Genomic DNA, 15,884 nt, shown 5'->3' on the forward strand with positions numbered 1-15,884 from the left:
CGTTAGTTATTGATCAAAATGATGTATCATCCAAATTTTTTCAGAAACACATGGCAAAAACAAGAGAATTAGAAAACTTTGTTTGAAAGGAGATTTATTGCCAAGTAGCTGGTGAGCAGGGCCACCTTTCTCTGGGCTCTATTATGAGCCCATCTGTGGCCGCCCTTCGTCGCCAGTGAATAAAGACAGTAGGGCTCTATATTCTTTCAGTCCTTCATTAAACTATTGATCCCTTAGGCATTATCCATAATGTTGCAGCAGCTCAGCATGTCAACTGGTGAAGTGCTAGTCTCCCACTCCTTTCAATAACTTCCACACTTTGTGGAGAGGAAGTAGCAATGATTTATTTACCTGACATTTTCCAGTCCGGATGTCATACAGGGCCACTGAACCATGGCGAGCTCCAACGGCTATTCTGTGGTTCCGCTCATAATAGCTGACCATGTAGAACCTGAATTGAACATTTTAACAACAACAACAACAAAAACAAAACAAAAAAAACCCCAGGTGAGATGACCTGCACACAAAAGTGGATACAACACAACATATTTCAAAGGTGGAAATATATATTTCCGATGTATATCTTTAAATAAACAGATTTATAACTAATATGTTGAGATTGTTCAAAACTGTTTCATTTTAGTAGCCCTTAAAATCAATGGAAATAAAAATGATGTGGAATATCACTTAGTCCATCAATAATTACTGTCAGTAGAAAACAACTTCATCATTACAAACACCACTGAATTTTCAAATGAGATATAGGGTCAAATACAAAAAGATTTAATATGGAAACTCAGTTCTACTGTAGTTGACTATTATGCAAATAATTCTACTTGAACAAAATGGAAAAGATGAAAAGGCTTACATATTCAATGTGATTATGTTCTCACATTTTAGTATAGTATTAAGTATTGAAATAATTTTTCTAGCAGAACAATCATAAAAAGCTACATTAATGGGGTGCCTGGGTGGCTCAGTCAGTTAAATGTCTGACTTTGGCTCAGGTCATGATCCCACGGTTCATGGGTTCAAGCCCCGTGCTGGGCTCTGTGCTGACAGCTCAGAGCCTGGAGCCTGCTTCCAATTCTGTGTCTCCCTCTCTCTCTGCCCTTCCTTTACTCATGCTCTGTCTCTCTCTCTCTCAAATGTAAATAAACATTAAAAAAAAAAGCTACATTAAGTGTTATGCTTAAGTTGATATCAATAATTTAGAATGAAATTAGTAAATTACCACAAGAAAAAAGTTATCTGGCAAATTCCATAGAATTTCCACGTTTGCCAGTTTATCTAAATGAGAGCTTTGACTACAGGTAGTGTAAGTAAGCATATTTGGTACTTATTTGGCATTACATGAAAAGAAAACTTAGGGAGGATGATTTGAAGGTTATAAGAGGTTGATTTACTTTTGTTTATTTCTTTTTTTCTAAATTAATTTTCACAACTGAATTAGGTATCTGAACTCCTGATCTATGCTTTGCCATAACGATTTCATGACCATATGGCTGGAGCCTCGGAAGATATGAGTAAAAATTATTAGAAGTATAAATAAGGTATGATTTTATATCCCCAAAGAGTTTTGAATACACACTATGAGTTGCCCAGATGAACAAGTGGCTTACCCTAAATATTTATGATGATATTACATCAATTCTACCACACATTCCTTGCCTTTTTATTCTTTGGTGTCACATTACCAACCTAACGTTTCCGTTATTATTTTTTTAAAGATGGGAAGGGGAGGGGGGGCGCCTGGGTGGCTTAGTCGGTTAAGCGTCCGACTTTCGCTTAGGTCATGATCTCGCCATTCGTGGGTTCAAGCCCTGCGTCGGGCTCTGTGCTGACTGCCAGCTCGGAGCCTGGAGCCTGTTTCAGTCTGTGACTTCCTCTCTCTCTGACCCTCCCCTGCTCACACTGTCTCTCTCTCTCTCCTAGAAATAAATAAAAATATTAAAAAAAAAAGATGGGAAGGGGAGGTAAAACATGACAGCAAGGAAATTATTTCTCTAATGCTTCCTTGAATCTGAGTAAAAAACTCCTAGGCCATGCGACTACATTTCTGAAATTCTGGTGAGAAAGGTTGAGAGAGAGACAAGGGGTTTGAATGCAAGCATTTTGAAACCAGAGATATTCTGATAAAGCCATTGGGCAAGACATGACGTTGTAACATTCATACACATTTCATAAATCTAGAAAACAAGAGAGTAAATTTTAAAATGTTTTGTTTGTTACTTATTAGAAAGTAGTGGATTCAATACTACTTTTGTCCTAAGTGACACAACTCTTTCCCTTCAGTGGAAAGTTAATGTTTCATCTTTTTAGTCACACGAAAGACACTACTTTAGGATGTCCCGCTGGTTTGCTGTGCTTAGGTGTGGATGTCCTCTCTGTATACTGGTTTGAGGGAAGGAAGGCTCCTTAAGGCTCCTGACACATAGGAAGCTTCCCCACTATTAAGTAGTTAGTAAAAGGTTAGTTTCTCAAGGCTTTTCCTGTCTGAAGCATTTACTCTACCTTAACAGAGAGAGTAGGAATCAGCATTCAAAATCCTATATTCTCAGACTTGAAAAGAAAAATGATCTGAAGAGTTTAAAAACACGATTTTGTTATTCAATAATTGCAGTAGTTTAAGTATTGCGCATCACTGTGTGTCTACACCCTACGTCTACACACGGAAGCACACACAATCTATTCCTTATTAGAGTAACATAATATCTCACAAATGGTTTAACAAAAATTTATTCTGTGCAGGTTAGTAGCCATAGGAAAATAAAACTTCCAAAAGTATTTTTAAAATCTATTACTAAACTTGCACAGATGTAGTGGTGATATTGCCTAAATCTTTCTGCAAAACAGGCCTATAATTACCCCTCAAATTAATCCTCCTCAAAGTAAACCTGTAGTTTACTTTGTAAACTACATTTAGTTTGTAACCTGTAGTAAAATACATTTGTGTGGACAAAATTTACTTAAACTAGAATCTCAAAGGTCTTTGTTATGTTGGTCATCGTCTGTGCTCTGGATATCAACTTCATCTTTCTATACCATCTATAAACACCATAATTTATGGGAGGAAAAGAAGATCAAAATCTATTCCTGGTATGAAATCTTCAGTTTGCCTGGAAAGGACCATATATTACAGGTCTGCATTTTTCATTCTTTGCAATTTACTGCTGGAGTAATACTTCTAAATGATATAACAGTTCTAGACAGTGAAGGTCTTATGGCACATTTTTATCTTTGGATTTCTTCTTAAACTTTATATACCTTTAACAGTGTCTCTTTCAAGAGAAGAAATCCATGCAGTCACTTCACAAATGTCTACTCCAGGGACTGGCTGCTGCAGTGGGCCTATCTCTGCTGAGGGTTTCCAAAATCCACCATATCCCTAGACTACTCTTCTCCTAGAAACTAGTTTTCTATTGAGGGACTGTCAAGATTAAGGATAGTGAGATATGCATTATTTAGCCCCACCCCCAAAGGTATCAATGGACTGAAGAAGAGAATCCACTACATTTTTTAAAATTATCTTAGTTTTGACCTAACCCTACATGAGGTCTTAAAATTCCTCCAAAATTTGGAAGGGGGGTGTTCTCAGAATAAGGATTCATGTGTGCAGAGTCTTCTGAGATGGCATCTCAGACTCCAGTTCCCTGCATTGATACCGTGTCACTTGGGCAGCTTTCATGGGGAAGAACCTGGTGAGAGTCCTTCCATTATATTCAAATTAGAACAATGATCTCCTCTGCTTGGCCCAGTGCAGGGAAACTCTGCTAAGTCAGAGAGACCATTGCTACTCAAGCATGTGAAAGAAGAATAAACTGGAATTCCGTAATGTTACAAAATGTATTTCCTACTGGGGTTGGGCTGGTTACTATCCAAGAAGTTTAGTCCCTGATATCTATACTTTCATTAGTGCCCACATACAGCTGGGGATATCCTGTTCGACCATAAATCAAATCACCTGTCTCTTACATTCACATCCATCCTTCAAGACCCTACATGACATGGTCCCACCTCTCAGACGTCATCTCCTCTCCCCCTGCCCACTCTGCTCTAGTTATACTGATCTTGTACTTTCTTGAATATGCCAAGAGTGTTTCCAGTTTGGAGCTTGAACACTCACTGCTCCCTCCGCATGAAAATCTCATCTGCCTGACGTCTCCATGGCTCATACCCTCACTTTGTTTGTGTCTCTGTTCCGAGATGATCTTGACAAAGGAGAGCTTCATGGGGCATTGATCTAAGACAGCAGTCTTTCCGCCATTACTCTGTAGTCCAACATCCTATTTTTACACTTAGTCATCCGAGATATTAAACAATTTTTTGTTTCTAGCTTGTTTCTCTCCACCAGAGACTTTATCTTTGGTTGAATGTATGAATACATAAATGTGGTCCAAAGAGTAAAAAGTCATGCAGTAAGGAGGTCAAATATTATGCCTATCCGTCAGTGACTAGCGTATAAACTATGCTAGACATACCAATTTTTAAGACCAATATTTTATAGGGTCTAAAGTAATAAATGAGGTGAAGAAACAAAGGAAACAAAAACTGCCCAAAAAAGTTAGGCAGAAGTCAAGAAACAGAGAACTGCCCCATGATCACTCTAAAAATCTATATTTAATTGAGACAGACAACTACAGATTTACATTAAATTATCTGTAAAGGCCCCTGTAACCTGGGTATATCAGCATGAGACTGACAGTTGCATAGTGGAAACTATTTAATTATACCTTAGGGAACTAGAAAAGACTACCTAGGCTGAAATTCAAGAAGGCAAATATTGTCTCAGTAATGATGTATACAAGAAAGTATGTATTTTTGGTATAAATGTTGTTACGAAAATAAAGACTATGCTAAGAATCTGCCAGAGATATCACCACACCAAACATAAAGGTCAATGAACATGGTATTGTCACACAAAACATAATTAACAGAAATAACTTATCAGTCATTAGCAAATACTGCAGTAGGTTATCTTATTTCTCCAAAGCCTGATCTGTGACTTCAGCTTTTCAGAACTAAGTTACAATGGGGTGACAGCTACCCCACAGAGGAGCGGTTTATTAATGTGAAACACACATGTGGATTGAGTGCAGGATCCTGGAGCAAATCACTATGCTTGCAAGTGTGCCAAGCACTCAGTGCCTGAGTCTTTAAATAGCTTTGCGACTCTCTATTTATAGTCTCCTTTGAATTGATGATCTTTTTATCTTTATTAAAAATGGCCTTCAAATAAGAGAAAACTGATGTGAAATTTAGAAGTCAATTTGGAAACAGACAGGAAAAGGAAACATCAACTCTTAGCAAAAATATGATTTGGGAGGAAAACAGAAACCAGTAAAGTCACTTTCTTGACTATGACGTTGGTAATCTGCAATGGTCTCATGTTGTTACTACTGTCTGTCATATCCTTGAGCGTTAAAAAAGTAACAAGAGGGGCGCTTGGGTGGATCAGATGGTTAGGTGGCCGACTTCAGCCCAGGTCATGATCTCACGGTTCCTGGGTTCAAGCCCCGCATCAGGCTCTCTGCTGACTGCTCAGATTCTGTGTTTCCCTCTCTCTCTTTCCCTCCACTGCTCTTACTCTGTCTCTCTCAAAAATAAATAAACATTAAAAAAAATTTTTTTTAATGGCATACTTAAAAAAGTAACAAGAAACACTCTTCAATAATCCAAAATTTATCTCCAGCCTAACATGAAACCATCTAAAATCTAAGGATGTACAGAACAGAATGTGCAGAATGAATATGATTATTTATAATTTATAACTATTCCCAATTATATCTGGCACTGCACCAAGTACTTGACACATGTATTTTCATAAGTAAATTAGGTATTAGGACTATCAAGTGGCTTTTAGAATTCTTGATGTTGATTTTAAATGGTTCACAAACTTTTGACTCTTTTTGTTAAAAAGGTATTAAGGTGGTAGGTACTTGTAAAAAACTCAGGGGTGCCTGGGTGGCTCAGTCAGTTAAGCATCCGATTTCAGCTCAGGTCATGATCTCCTGACTCGTGAGTTTGAGCCCTGCATTGGGCTTCTGTGCTGACAGCTCGGAGTCTGGAGCCTGCTTCAGATTCTGTGTCTCCCTCTCTCTCTGCGCCTCCCCGCTTGCACACTGCCTTTCTCTTAAAAGTAAATAAACATTAAAAAATAAAAAATAAAATAAAAAACTCAAAACACTGCCATTATGTATATATTAAGTGAGCCCTCCCTCTCATCCCGCTTCCCTCACCAAGGGTTAACTACTGTTAACAATCCGGTGGATCTTCTGAGAGTTTTTTCTAATTTTGGTTACAGAAACGGTATTGTATTACATCTATTACTCTGCAACTTTCTTTTCTTCTCTCAACACTTCATGGAGCCACCCCCCCCACCCCCGCCCCATGTCAGTATACCAGATCCCACGTCATTCTTTCTCATCCCTGTACTCCTATATGTGTGTATATTCCATTATTTAACTATTTCCTTTCTGACAGACAGCTAAGTTGTACTGTATGTGGATCCTTGTATATATAAGTGAATGCTTTTGCAGGACAGAATCCTCAAAGCAAGATTCTGGATTAAAGCACACACACATTTTAAATTTGATAGGCAATGTCAATTTACCTTCAATTCCCTCTAAAAGTAAGAGAGTACCCCTACTTGGTATTACCAAATTTTCTTTTTTACCAACACAAGGAAAAAAATGGTATCATAGTTTTGTTTTAATTTGCATGCAATAACTTTTTACATCGATTCATTCAGCTACACTCTGCTGGATTTGCATGGAGGTTTCTTTATTAGTGTAAACAAAAATTATTTAAAAGCTAATCAACACCTCCATCCCTGTACTCATTGTGCATAATAGATAAGCAGTGAGAGTCTTCAATATGCATGAAGTGTTCCCAATAACCCACAAAGAAGACTGGAGCCCAAAGGGTGTCTGGGCGGCTCACTCGGTTAAGTGTCTGACTCTTGATTTAGGCTCAGGTCATGATCTCACAGCTTGTGGGATCCAGCCCTGTGTTGGGCTCTGCACTGACAGCAAGGAGCCTTCTCCCACTTTCTCTTCCCCTTCCCCACTCATGTGCTTTTTTTTTTTCTCTGTCTCTCAAAATAAGTATGTAAACTAAAAGAAAAAGAAAAAGAAGATTAGAGACCTGAACACAGACATAGATGTTCTGTAGGAAAGAACAGGTAGGACTTCTTAGTGGAGCTCTCCATGCACAGGTCACACTACCCACAGACACCCACCCCAGGCCCCTTGCCGGCCAGTATGAGAAGCCAAACAGCTCTTCCGAGGACCACCATGTGAGCCCTAGGAAAAGGAGGAGCAGGTTTTCCAAGCACTGTCTGACCGCCTTCACAGATGCACAGCTGTAGTCAAGGGAGGGACACTCTGTAAATCAGAAGGCACTTTATAGAACATGTTCCCACACTGTCCCCCACCTCCCAGAATTCCAGGTCTCCATGCTGCTAATGTTTTTGAAAGATTTCCAGATGTGAAAAGTGGCTTTGGTGAAGGCACCAGTTCAAGGGGAGCTGTTAGTTTTGGGGGATGTGAGTGGTGGAGGGTAGGGAGATGTTTTCTAGAAGTGCTTCATTCTTGCGGAGGGTACCAGTTCAAAAGGCAAAATGGAAAAATTCCTCATTCTGAGGTGGTGATGGATATTGGTGAATTCTATTTGAGAGTCCTGACCTCCCATTCAGCCTCTTGTAAACTGTAAATGGTTTATAGACGTTTCCTGAAAAACACTGTTAAATATTTAACAGGTGAATTACTTTCCTTCTAGAAGAACTTGCTATGGCCAGACTGTAGCCAGAACGTTAAGAGGAGAACTGGAAGTACTTCCTAGGTTGTACAGGGAGCAGAGTTTCTGCAAGGAAAAAGCCATGCATGTTAAGGGTGTATTGTATGATGGCTGGGAAAGAGTTCTTATCGCCTGGCTCCGCCACTCAGTAATTGGTGTGACCTTGGGCAAGTTACTTAATTTGCCTATTCTGTGGTTTCCTTCTGTGAACATGGGAACAACAGTAGTACCTCCTATGGTTGTTGTGAGGATTAAATGAGCTAATACATATAAAGTAATGAGAACAGTGCCTGGCTCACAATAAACCCTACCATGGTAAGTACATGCACACTTAAGTAGCTTTCATCGTCATCACCATCATCGTCACCATCATCACCACCATCATCACCATCATCATTGTCTTTATCATCACAATCATCATCATCCTCATCACCATCACCACCATCTTCTGGACCTCTGAAGATATACTACAGAAAGAATAAATCAGATGTAGTCAATGTGTTATTTTCCTAGGGCAAATCAGTGCTGACTGGTAAGAGGCTAATAAATAAGGGAAATGAATGCCCCCAACCCAAATTTTATATTTATTTCTTAAATACTTGTGATTTGCAAATATAACCTGATAACAACTGCAAATTATTTGAGTTTCAGCTCAAAGTTGCTAATATAAATAATATGGATTTGGGTTTGAAACGTTTTGTATCATTTCAAACAGTCTGAAAGTTAAATATTCTTTCTGTCATACGGCAGAATGGAATATTCCTTGAAGGTGCAGAGTTTTGTTTTATGAACAATTTTAATATTGAAAGGCAGCCATCTGTTGGGGAGTTTTTAGTAGGAGCAGGGAAGTGGACTAAAATGGTTTTAGAGTGACTTCTACTCACCCAAGTATAGGAGTAACATCTATAATTATTTGTTGTAAACAGAAGACTATAAAATGGTAACCAATTTAAGAGTTTTCCTGGAAGTTAGGACAGAAGCTGTCTTACATCCCATTATTGTTATCACCATATGGGATAAGAACAAACCACAGGTTTGGAGGAGTTTTTTAAGAAAATGAGCTCATGCACTGTTCTAAAGTAGACGGTGTGCGTTTCCTTACTGGATTTTAAGTGCCCATTTAGGGTGAATAGAGCTGATTCAGCTTTTCACTTGAAAAGCAGAATCAATCAGTCTGTCTACATAATAACAAAGTTTCAGAAAAGGTAAACTGGCTCTGAAAATATAGACTTTTAATTCTTCTCTCTAGATTTTTTCTCCGTTCAGTTCAAAACTTCACTTACTTTACCTTGACTTTTTGCGTGTATCTGATCTATGTTATAGGTTTAATGTTGTCCCAGTGATTGGTTTATTATATTTATTTGAATTTTCTAATAGATAATTCAGTTTAAAGGAATACACACTCATTGTAAAAAAGAAACCCAGAGAATATAGAAAAATAAACAGTTAAGAAAGGCAAGTTACCCTTTACCACCAATCCCCTGCAGCACCCCGGGTAATAAGAGAAATACTCTGGAGTGTGTCTTTTCCAGAGATTTTTCCTTTTCATATGTATTATACATGTACACACATGAATATGGATCTCACTCTTTCTAATGGCTGTATGGTGTGTTACAGTTCTGGTATCTTTTAATGAAAACAACTGTTGGTAAATAATAATTACATTTAGAGGACATGAGCCAATAAAAGCGTTTTAACATAAAGTACATTTTCTATATAAGATCATACTAAGAGGTTCCCAACAAAGGTCAGCTGAGAGCTAATCAGTTAAATCTAGCAAAACCACAAAAACATTTTATTTTATAATGTTTATGTATTTACTTTGAGAGAGAATGTATGAGCAAGGGAGAAGCAGAGAGAGGAAGAGAGAACCCGAGCATGCTCTGTGCTGTCAGGACAGAGCCCAGCATGAGGCTTGATCCCATGAACTGTGAGATCATGACCTGAGGTGAAATCAGGAGTCAGACACTTGACTGACTGAGCCACCCAGGTGCCCCCAAAACATTTTAAATTTCAAGGGGCTCCTGGGTGGCTCAGTCAGTTAAGCATCTGACTTCAGCTCAGGTCATGATCTCACAGTTTGTGAGTTTGAGGCCTGCTTCGGGCTCTGTGCTGACAGCTCAGAGCCTGGAGCCTGCTTTGGACTATGTGTCTTCCTCTCTCTCTCTCTGCCCCTCCTCTTCTCGTTCTCGTTCTCTCTCTTTCTCTCTCTCTCAAAAATAAATAACACATTAAAAATTTTTCAAACAAAAAAAAATTCAATGTCAATACTACTAAAATGCAGGTGATTTATCCACTTACAGTAAATTAGAGAAATTTATATCCTGAACCCTTTAAAGTCAGTTTCCTCCTTACTACTACAAGTGTCTAATATGTACTAAGAAGTCTAAGTATTTGAGCCATTAAATATTTGCTCTGGTCTGTGCATAGATTACTTGAGAATTTCTTCATTCTTGGCAATGAAACATGTAACTAACATAAAACAACCCACACTATAATTTCTGCAAAGTGATTCTGGACTCATCGGTTAGAGTCACAATCACATTTAACATAAGATCTCACTCAACGGCCACCAATTCTGCAAATGGAAGTAGCTCAGATTTGGGAGTCAGAAGGAGGTGTCTCCGTGATAAACATCTATTCATCTTTTTTAATTCAGCTAACACATCACCAACTTTCCTTTTTCCTTCTCTACACTGCCACCTGATCCCTCCTTCGTGTCACACTACTTGGGACTCTTCTACGTGCCCTGGACACGCTCTTACCACAGCATTGCGACACTTCTCTGATTCACCTTCCTGCCTCTGCCAAGCCAACTTCAAGGCTTTTGAAGCAGCAATAGTGCAATGCCTGGTTGACCAGATGTAGCCAGGAAGCCCACACTGACCCGGCAGGGCACGGTATACAGCAGACACACATTAAATGTCTGCTGAGGACGTGAATACATTCTAAAACACTTTCAGAAAATTTTCATTGAGAAAAGCCACACAATTGCTTAAGAATTATTTTACTTTGGGGGCATCTGGGTGGCTTAGTCAGTGAAGCGTCCAACTTTCGCTTGGGTCATGATCTCGCGGTTCGTGGGTTCGAGCCCTGCGTCGGGCTCTGTGCTGACTGCCAGCTCAGAGCCTGGAGCCTGTTTCAGTCTGTGACTCCCTCTCTCTCTGACCCTCCCCTGCTCACACTGTCTCTCTCTCTCTCTCTCCTAGAAATAAAAAAAAATAAAAAAATAAAAAAGAATTATTTTACTTTGTTAAATCACCTGAACTCCATTTAGTGACTCCTATTATTTTTAAGTTTATTTTTATTTATTTTGAGAGAGAGATAGAGAGCAAGCAGGGAGGGGCAGAGAGAGAGGGAGACTGAATCCCAGGCGGGCTCTGTACTATCAGCAGATAGCACTGCTAGTGCAGAGCCTGATGCAGGGTCCGAACCCACAAACCATGAGATAATGACCTGAGCTGAAATCAAGAGTCAGATACTTACCTTACTAAGCCACCCAGGTGCCCCTACTGATTCCTATTTCTTCAGGGACCCCATTATGTTTAAATTTTGGAATCGCGTACTGAGATTTATCATTTATATGGCAAAACCAGTCAATTAAAATATTTTCTTTTCATATTAATTTTTAATCCTAAAAATAAACACCATCTCGTGTTAGTTAAAATAATTAGATGGCATAGGCCATAATAGAGTGACTAATTAAAATTTCTCATCACTGAGTGATTGAAATGATACGCTGTCATCAAAAATAAATACTGAATGCTCAACACTACACATCACTTAAGTTCATATTGATTTCTTGATCTTTTATAATGAATAGATTATATGCTTTTAAAAGAAATGGGACTTTACTTTCAGAGCAGTTTCAGTTTCACAGTAAAACTAAGCAGAAAATACACAGAGTTTTCCCATATCCTCCTGGCCCCCCACAGACTCCTTCATTATCAACATCTACCTCCCGAGAGTGGTACGTTTGTTACAATTGATGAACTTCCACTGACACATGACCATCAGCCAGAGTCTAGAGTTTTCATTAGGATTCACTCTCGGTGTTGTACATTCGATGGGTCTGGACAAATGCATGATGACGTATCCACCAATACAGTATCATACAGAGTAGGTCCTCTGCCCTGGAAATGCTCTGTGCTCCATCCAGTCATCCCCTCTTCCCCACGAACCCTTGGTAACCACTGATGTTTTTATTGTCTCCACAGCTTTGCCTTTTCCAGAATGTCAAACAGTTGGAATCATCCAGTGTGCAGCCTTTTCAGATTGGCTCCTTTCACGTAGCAATAAGTGTTTAACGTTCCTTCGTATCTTTCATGGTTTGACAGCTCATTTCTTTTTAGTGCTGAATAATATTTCATTGTCTAGATGTACCACGAATAATGTGCTGTTAGAAGCACAATGGTGATGATACTATGTTAAACCTATGATTTCTACCTAAGTGGCTTTTTCCACAAAGCGTTGTCAGGCTAAAATAAATAGCATAATAAAATAGAAACTCCTTGTTTTTTCTTTTTAAAACATTTAACTTACTTTTCATATTAATTGAGTCTTTTGTTCAGTAAATAATCTAGTGTAGTTCAGATTTGATAGTTAATTACTTCAAATAATTTTAGGGAAAGCATTAAAGCAGCTGAAGCATTCCTATATTAGGAACATAGGACATAACATGTTTGAGACCTTCTTATGAGGTAGAATGACAGGTAATCATATATTAATAAGTTAGTAATGAGGAAAGATTTTCAATATTTTTGAGCTGAGTCTTGCCTCAGGTTCTTAGGAAGCCCACCCCTCATTTTACTGAGGAGGAAGGGGACCTGAAGCCCCCAGACATGCCCAAGGCTGTCCAGCTAGGTGTGGCAGAGACAGGGGCACCCAAAATCTCAAACCCCTCTGCTACTGAAGGCAGCCCAGAGCCACGCTTAGAGTAGCCGTTCTTAAAAGCCTGCTCTGCTTTGGATCCGCTTCTGCAGGACACTAAGATGCTATTTTCCCTTTGCACTCATTTTCTCATGAATGCGGAGTTGACTTTTCCAGATTCTACATGGTGTGAGCCTTCACAGGCAGAAGCAGATATGAGAATCTGGCAGACTTCTATTCAGCCAGACATGGTAGATTGGAAAAAAAAAAAAATAAACAAACAATACCAGTGTTCTAATTTGTTTTGTTTTGGAAAATACAATTTTTCATTGAAATATTATTTACGTGAACATTTAACGGGTTACTTTTAAATTTCTTAATTTTAATTTTTAACGGGGCAAATGTTGATCGTTATAATCCACATAAACAAAGATTCTTTGGGGTCCTCAATAATTTTTAGGTATAAAGGAGTCCTGAGACTAAAAAGGGTTGAGAATTGTTGACATAGTGTCTATCTTTGAAATAGTAGGCTCACTCATTCTCTCTCTCTCCCTCTAACATATAGAGGTGTGTGTGTGTGTGTGTGTGTGTGTGTGTGTATACATACAGAATATAGATCTTAAGATTTCATATATATTCTGTACCTTTGAGAATTTGGTTTCGATGAATCAAAAGCAAGCTAAGCACTTAGTAAGCACTTAGGCTACTAAGAAGAGACTACAGGATAACTTTAGAATCAACAGGATGAGACAAGATTTAGGACTGAGAAGTGGTAGCAAAGAAACTGAGAAGGGGAGGCTGCAATGGCAGAGGTGAGGTGGGGGGGAAGGTGAGGGCCCAGGTGCGCCTTCCCTAGCTCTGTCCCAGGGGAAACAAGAGTGGGGAGAGGCCGGGCACGCCGGCATCACCCCACTGTCCCGGGGGCAGGTCCTCCGAAGCCTCCCTGCGGGCACAGGCTCTTAGAGAGCCTTCTCTCAACAGCGGGGCTGCTGGACACACAAGAGGAAAGCAATCAGAAAAGGCCCCTGTTCCTACACACCTGACGACTAAGCGCAAATATGAACAAGGTGAGTTCAGATGGCATAAACTCTAGGAAGGTAAAATGGCAGTGTGACAGCGATGGCGAGGACGGCGTGTGAGACAGGGAGGGCGGGGGAGTAGACCTGAATGATGAGACCGTAGAGGCCCTGCCAAGATCTGCATGAGAAGTGTTCCCGGCAGAGGAAGCAGCAAGAACAGGAGTTCTAAGGAGAAGTAAGCATGGTGCTCTTTAAGGAAGAGGGAAAAAGACTGAGGAGCTATGAGCACTCTGAATTTGAGACTGCAATTTGGAGAAATGCAGGTCTAACCCATTTAATATAAATATCATCTATAATGTGAGCCCTAACTGATGGGTGGTTTTGCTGCCAGGTATATCACAGTGCTCTGTGTTACACCCCAAGTCCAGGGCTCTTTAAGGACACCCCCTTTTTAAATTTTTAAAAATTTTTTAATGTTTATTTAATTTTGAGAGAGAGGGAGACAGAGACAGAGCATGAGCAGGGGAGGGGCAGAGACAGAGGGAGACACAGAATCTGAAGCAGGTTCCAGGCTCTAAGCTGTCAGCACAGAGCCTGACGCGGGGCTTGAACTCACGAACCGGGAGATCATGACCTGAGCTGAAGTCGGACGCTCTACCGACCGAGCCACCCAGGCGCCCCTTTTTATTTATTTATTTAAAAAAACTTTTTTTTTTTTTTAAACTATTCTACTTACTTTAAAGGACCCTTTACTTTCCTGAGGATTCCTCACTCTGCCCACAGCACAGTGCTGCTGCCCTCCTTGGGGCACCTGGGTGGCTCAGTGGGTTGAGCTTCCAACATTGGCTCAGGTCATGATCTCATGGTTTGTGGGTTCGAGCCCCACGTCAGGCTCTGTGCTGACAGCTAGCTCAGAGCCTGGAGCCTGCCTCAGATTCCGTGTCTTCCTCTCTCTCTGACCCTCCCGTGCTCACACTCTCTCTCTCTCAGAAATAAAGAAAACATTTTTAAAAAATTTAAAGTAAGTAGAATGGGTTTTAGGATTTGTACTGAGTCTCAGAAAAACTACTCCCTCATCTTTCTCAAGTCTAGCCCACCTCCTTCCCAGGCACTGGATCCCAGGGAACATTATGATGTACCTTTCTATCTTTGGGATATAAGGGAAAGAAAGTATGTATGTATATATGTATGTATGTATGTGCAGAAAGTATGCATAAGAGCTTTAATTAAGACGAAAGAAGTTTCACGTTTTAGTCCAACAAAACCGCTCTTCTAAATCAGCGGTTTTCAAAGGGTGATCTGCGGGTGCTTTGGGGGCCTTGTGCTCCTGTTAGGAAGTTTGTGAGGGCAAAATCACTTCTGTAAGATACTGAGATGTCACTTGATCTGTTCACCGTGTTGACGCTGCCCTGATGATGTAAAAGCACGGATAGGGAAAGCTGCTGGTGCGTCAGCCTGAATCAAGGCCACCAAACTCTACCAGCAGGGGTTCCGTTCATCCCGGCCATGCGCCGGTACTAAAGAGAACTAAACAAGTTCAGTGTTGAACTGAGTATGCAGTGTGACTGAATGGCAAACGCACAAAGCATTTCTAGCGTACACTGAAATCTGATGGTTGTCTAAGGGAAGAACACTTGCAGGATTGAGGTGCAACCTACAAATGAGCTGTTGTTCACACAACACCACGTGTGCTCGAAAGTATAACCCAGAGGCAAGATATGCATATTTGGACTTGGGCATTTGGCAGACATTTTCTTGAAAATGAACTATTTTATTCCTGTCCAGGGAAAAGAACTGACAGAATTTGTTGTCAATGATAAAATTCAAGTTTTCAGGTAAAACTTAGAGTTCTAGTTTCCAAATTTTCCCTGACTTTTTGATGAGATCAACAGTAATATTAGCCAAGTGATTTTTGGATATTGTGTATTGCAATGTAACCGTATATGGACAATCTACCAAACTCAGCTCCCAATATTTCCCAAAGACAAATGCATAATGTTATAAAGTCACGCATAGGGGAAAGACCCACTCAAAGTGCTAGACATACTAATGGAACAGTATGAAAAGTCTGGTATGATTACAGATTCTACATTACAACTAACCTTTAAAAACGACCACATGTTGAGTTTTAGTGAACTACTAAAGAAGATGCAAAATCATCTTAAAAGGCTATTGAAATGTTCCTCTTGTTTTTAACGC

General features: G+C 39.8%; 1 protein-coding gene across 4 annotated transcripts in view; it reads right to left on the minus strand.

Moving 5' to 3' along the window:
* WDR7 (WD repeat domain 7) overlaps nucleotides 1-15,884 on the minus strand; it is a 357,113-nt gene that overhangs the window by 67,969 nt on the left and 273,260 nt on the right. For all 4 annotated transcript variants that reach the window (XM_077777568.1, XM_077777567.1, XM_077777570.1 and 1 more), the window contains one exon: nucleotides 352-451. In XM_077777568.1, the coding sequence (XP_077633694.1) occupies nucleotides 352-451 (100 nt within the window). The remainder of the gene's footprint in view (nucleotides 1-351; nucleotides 452-15,884) is intronic.

The sequence above is a fragment of the Crocuta crocuta genome, unplaced genomic scaffold (genome assembly GCF_008692635.1).
Source record: "Crocuta crocuta isolate KB4526 unplaced genomic scaffold, BGI_CrCroc_1.0 scaffold36, whole genome shotgun sequence".
Classification (NCBI taxonomy): domain Eukaryota; kingdom Metazoa; phylum Chordata; class Mammalia; order Carnivora; family Hyaenidae; genus Crocuta; species Crocuta crocuta.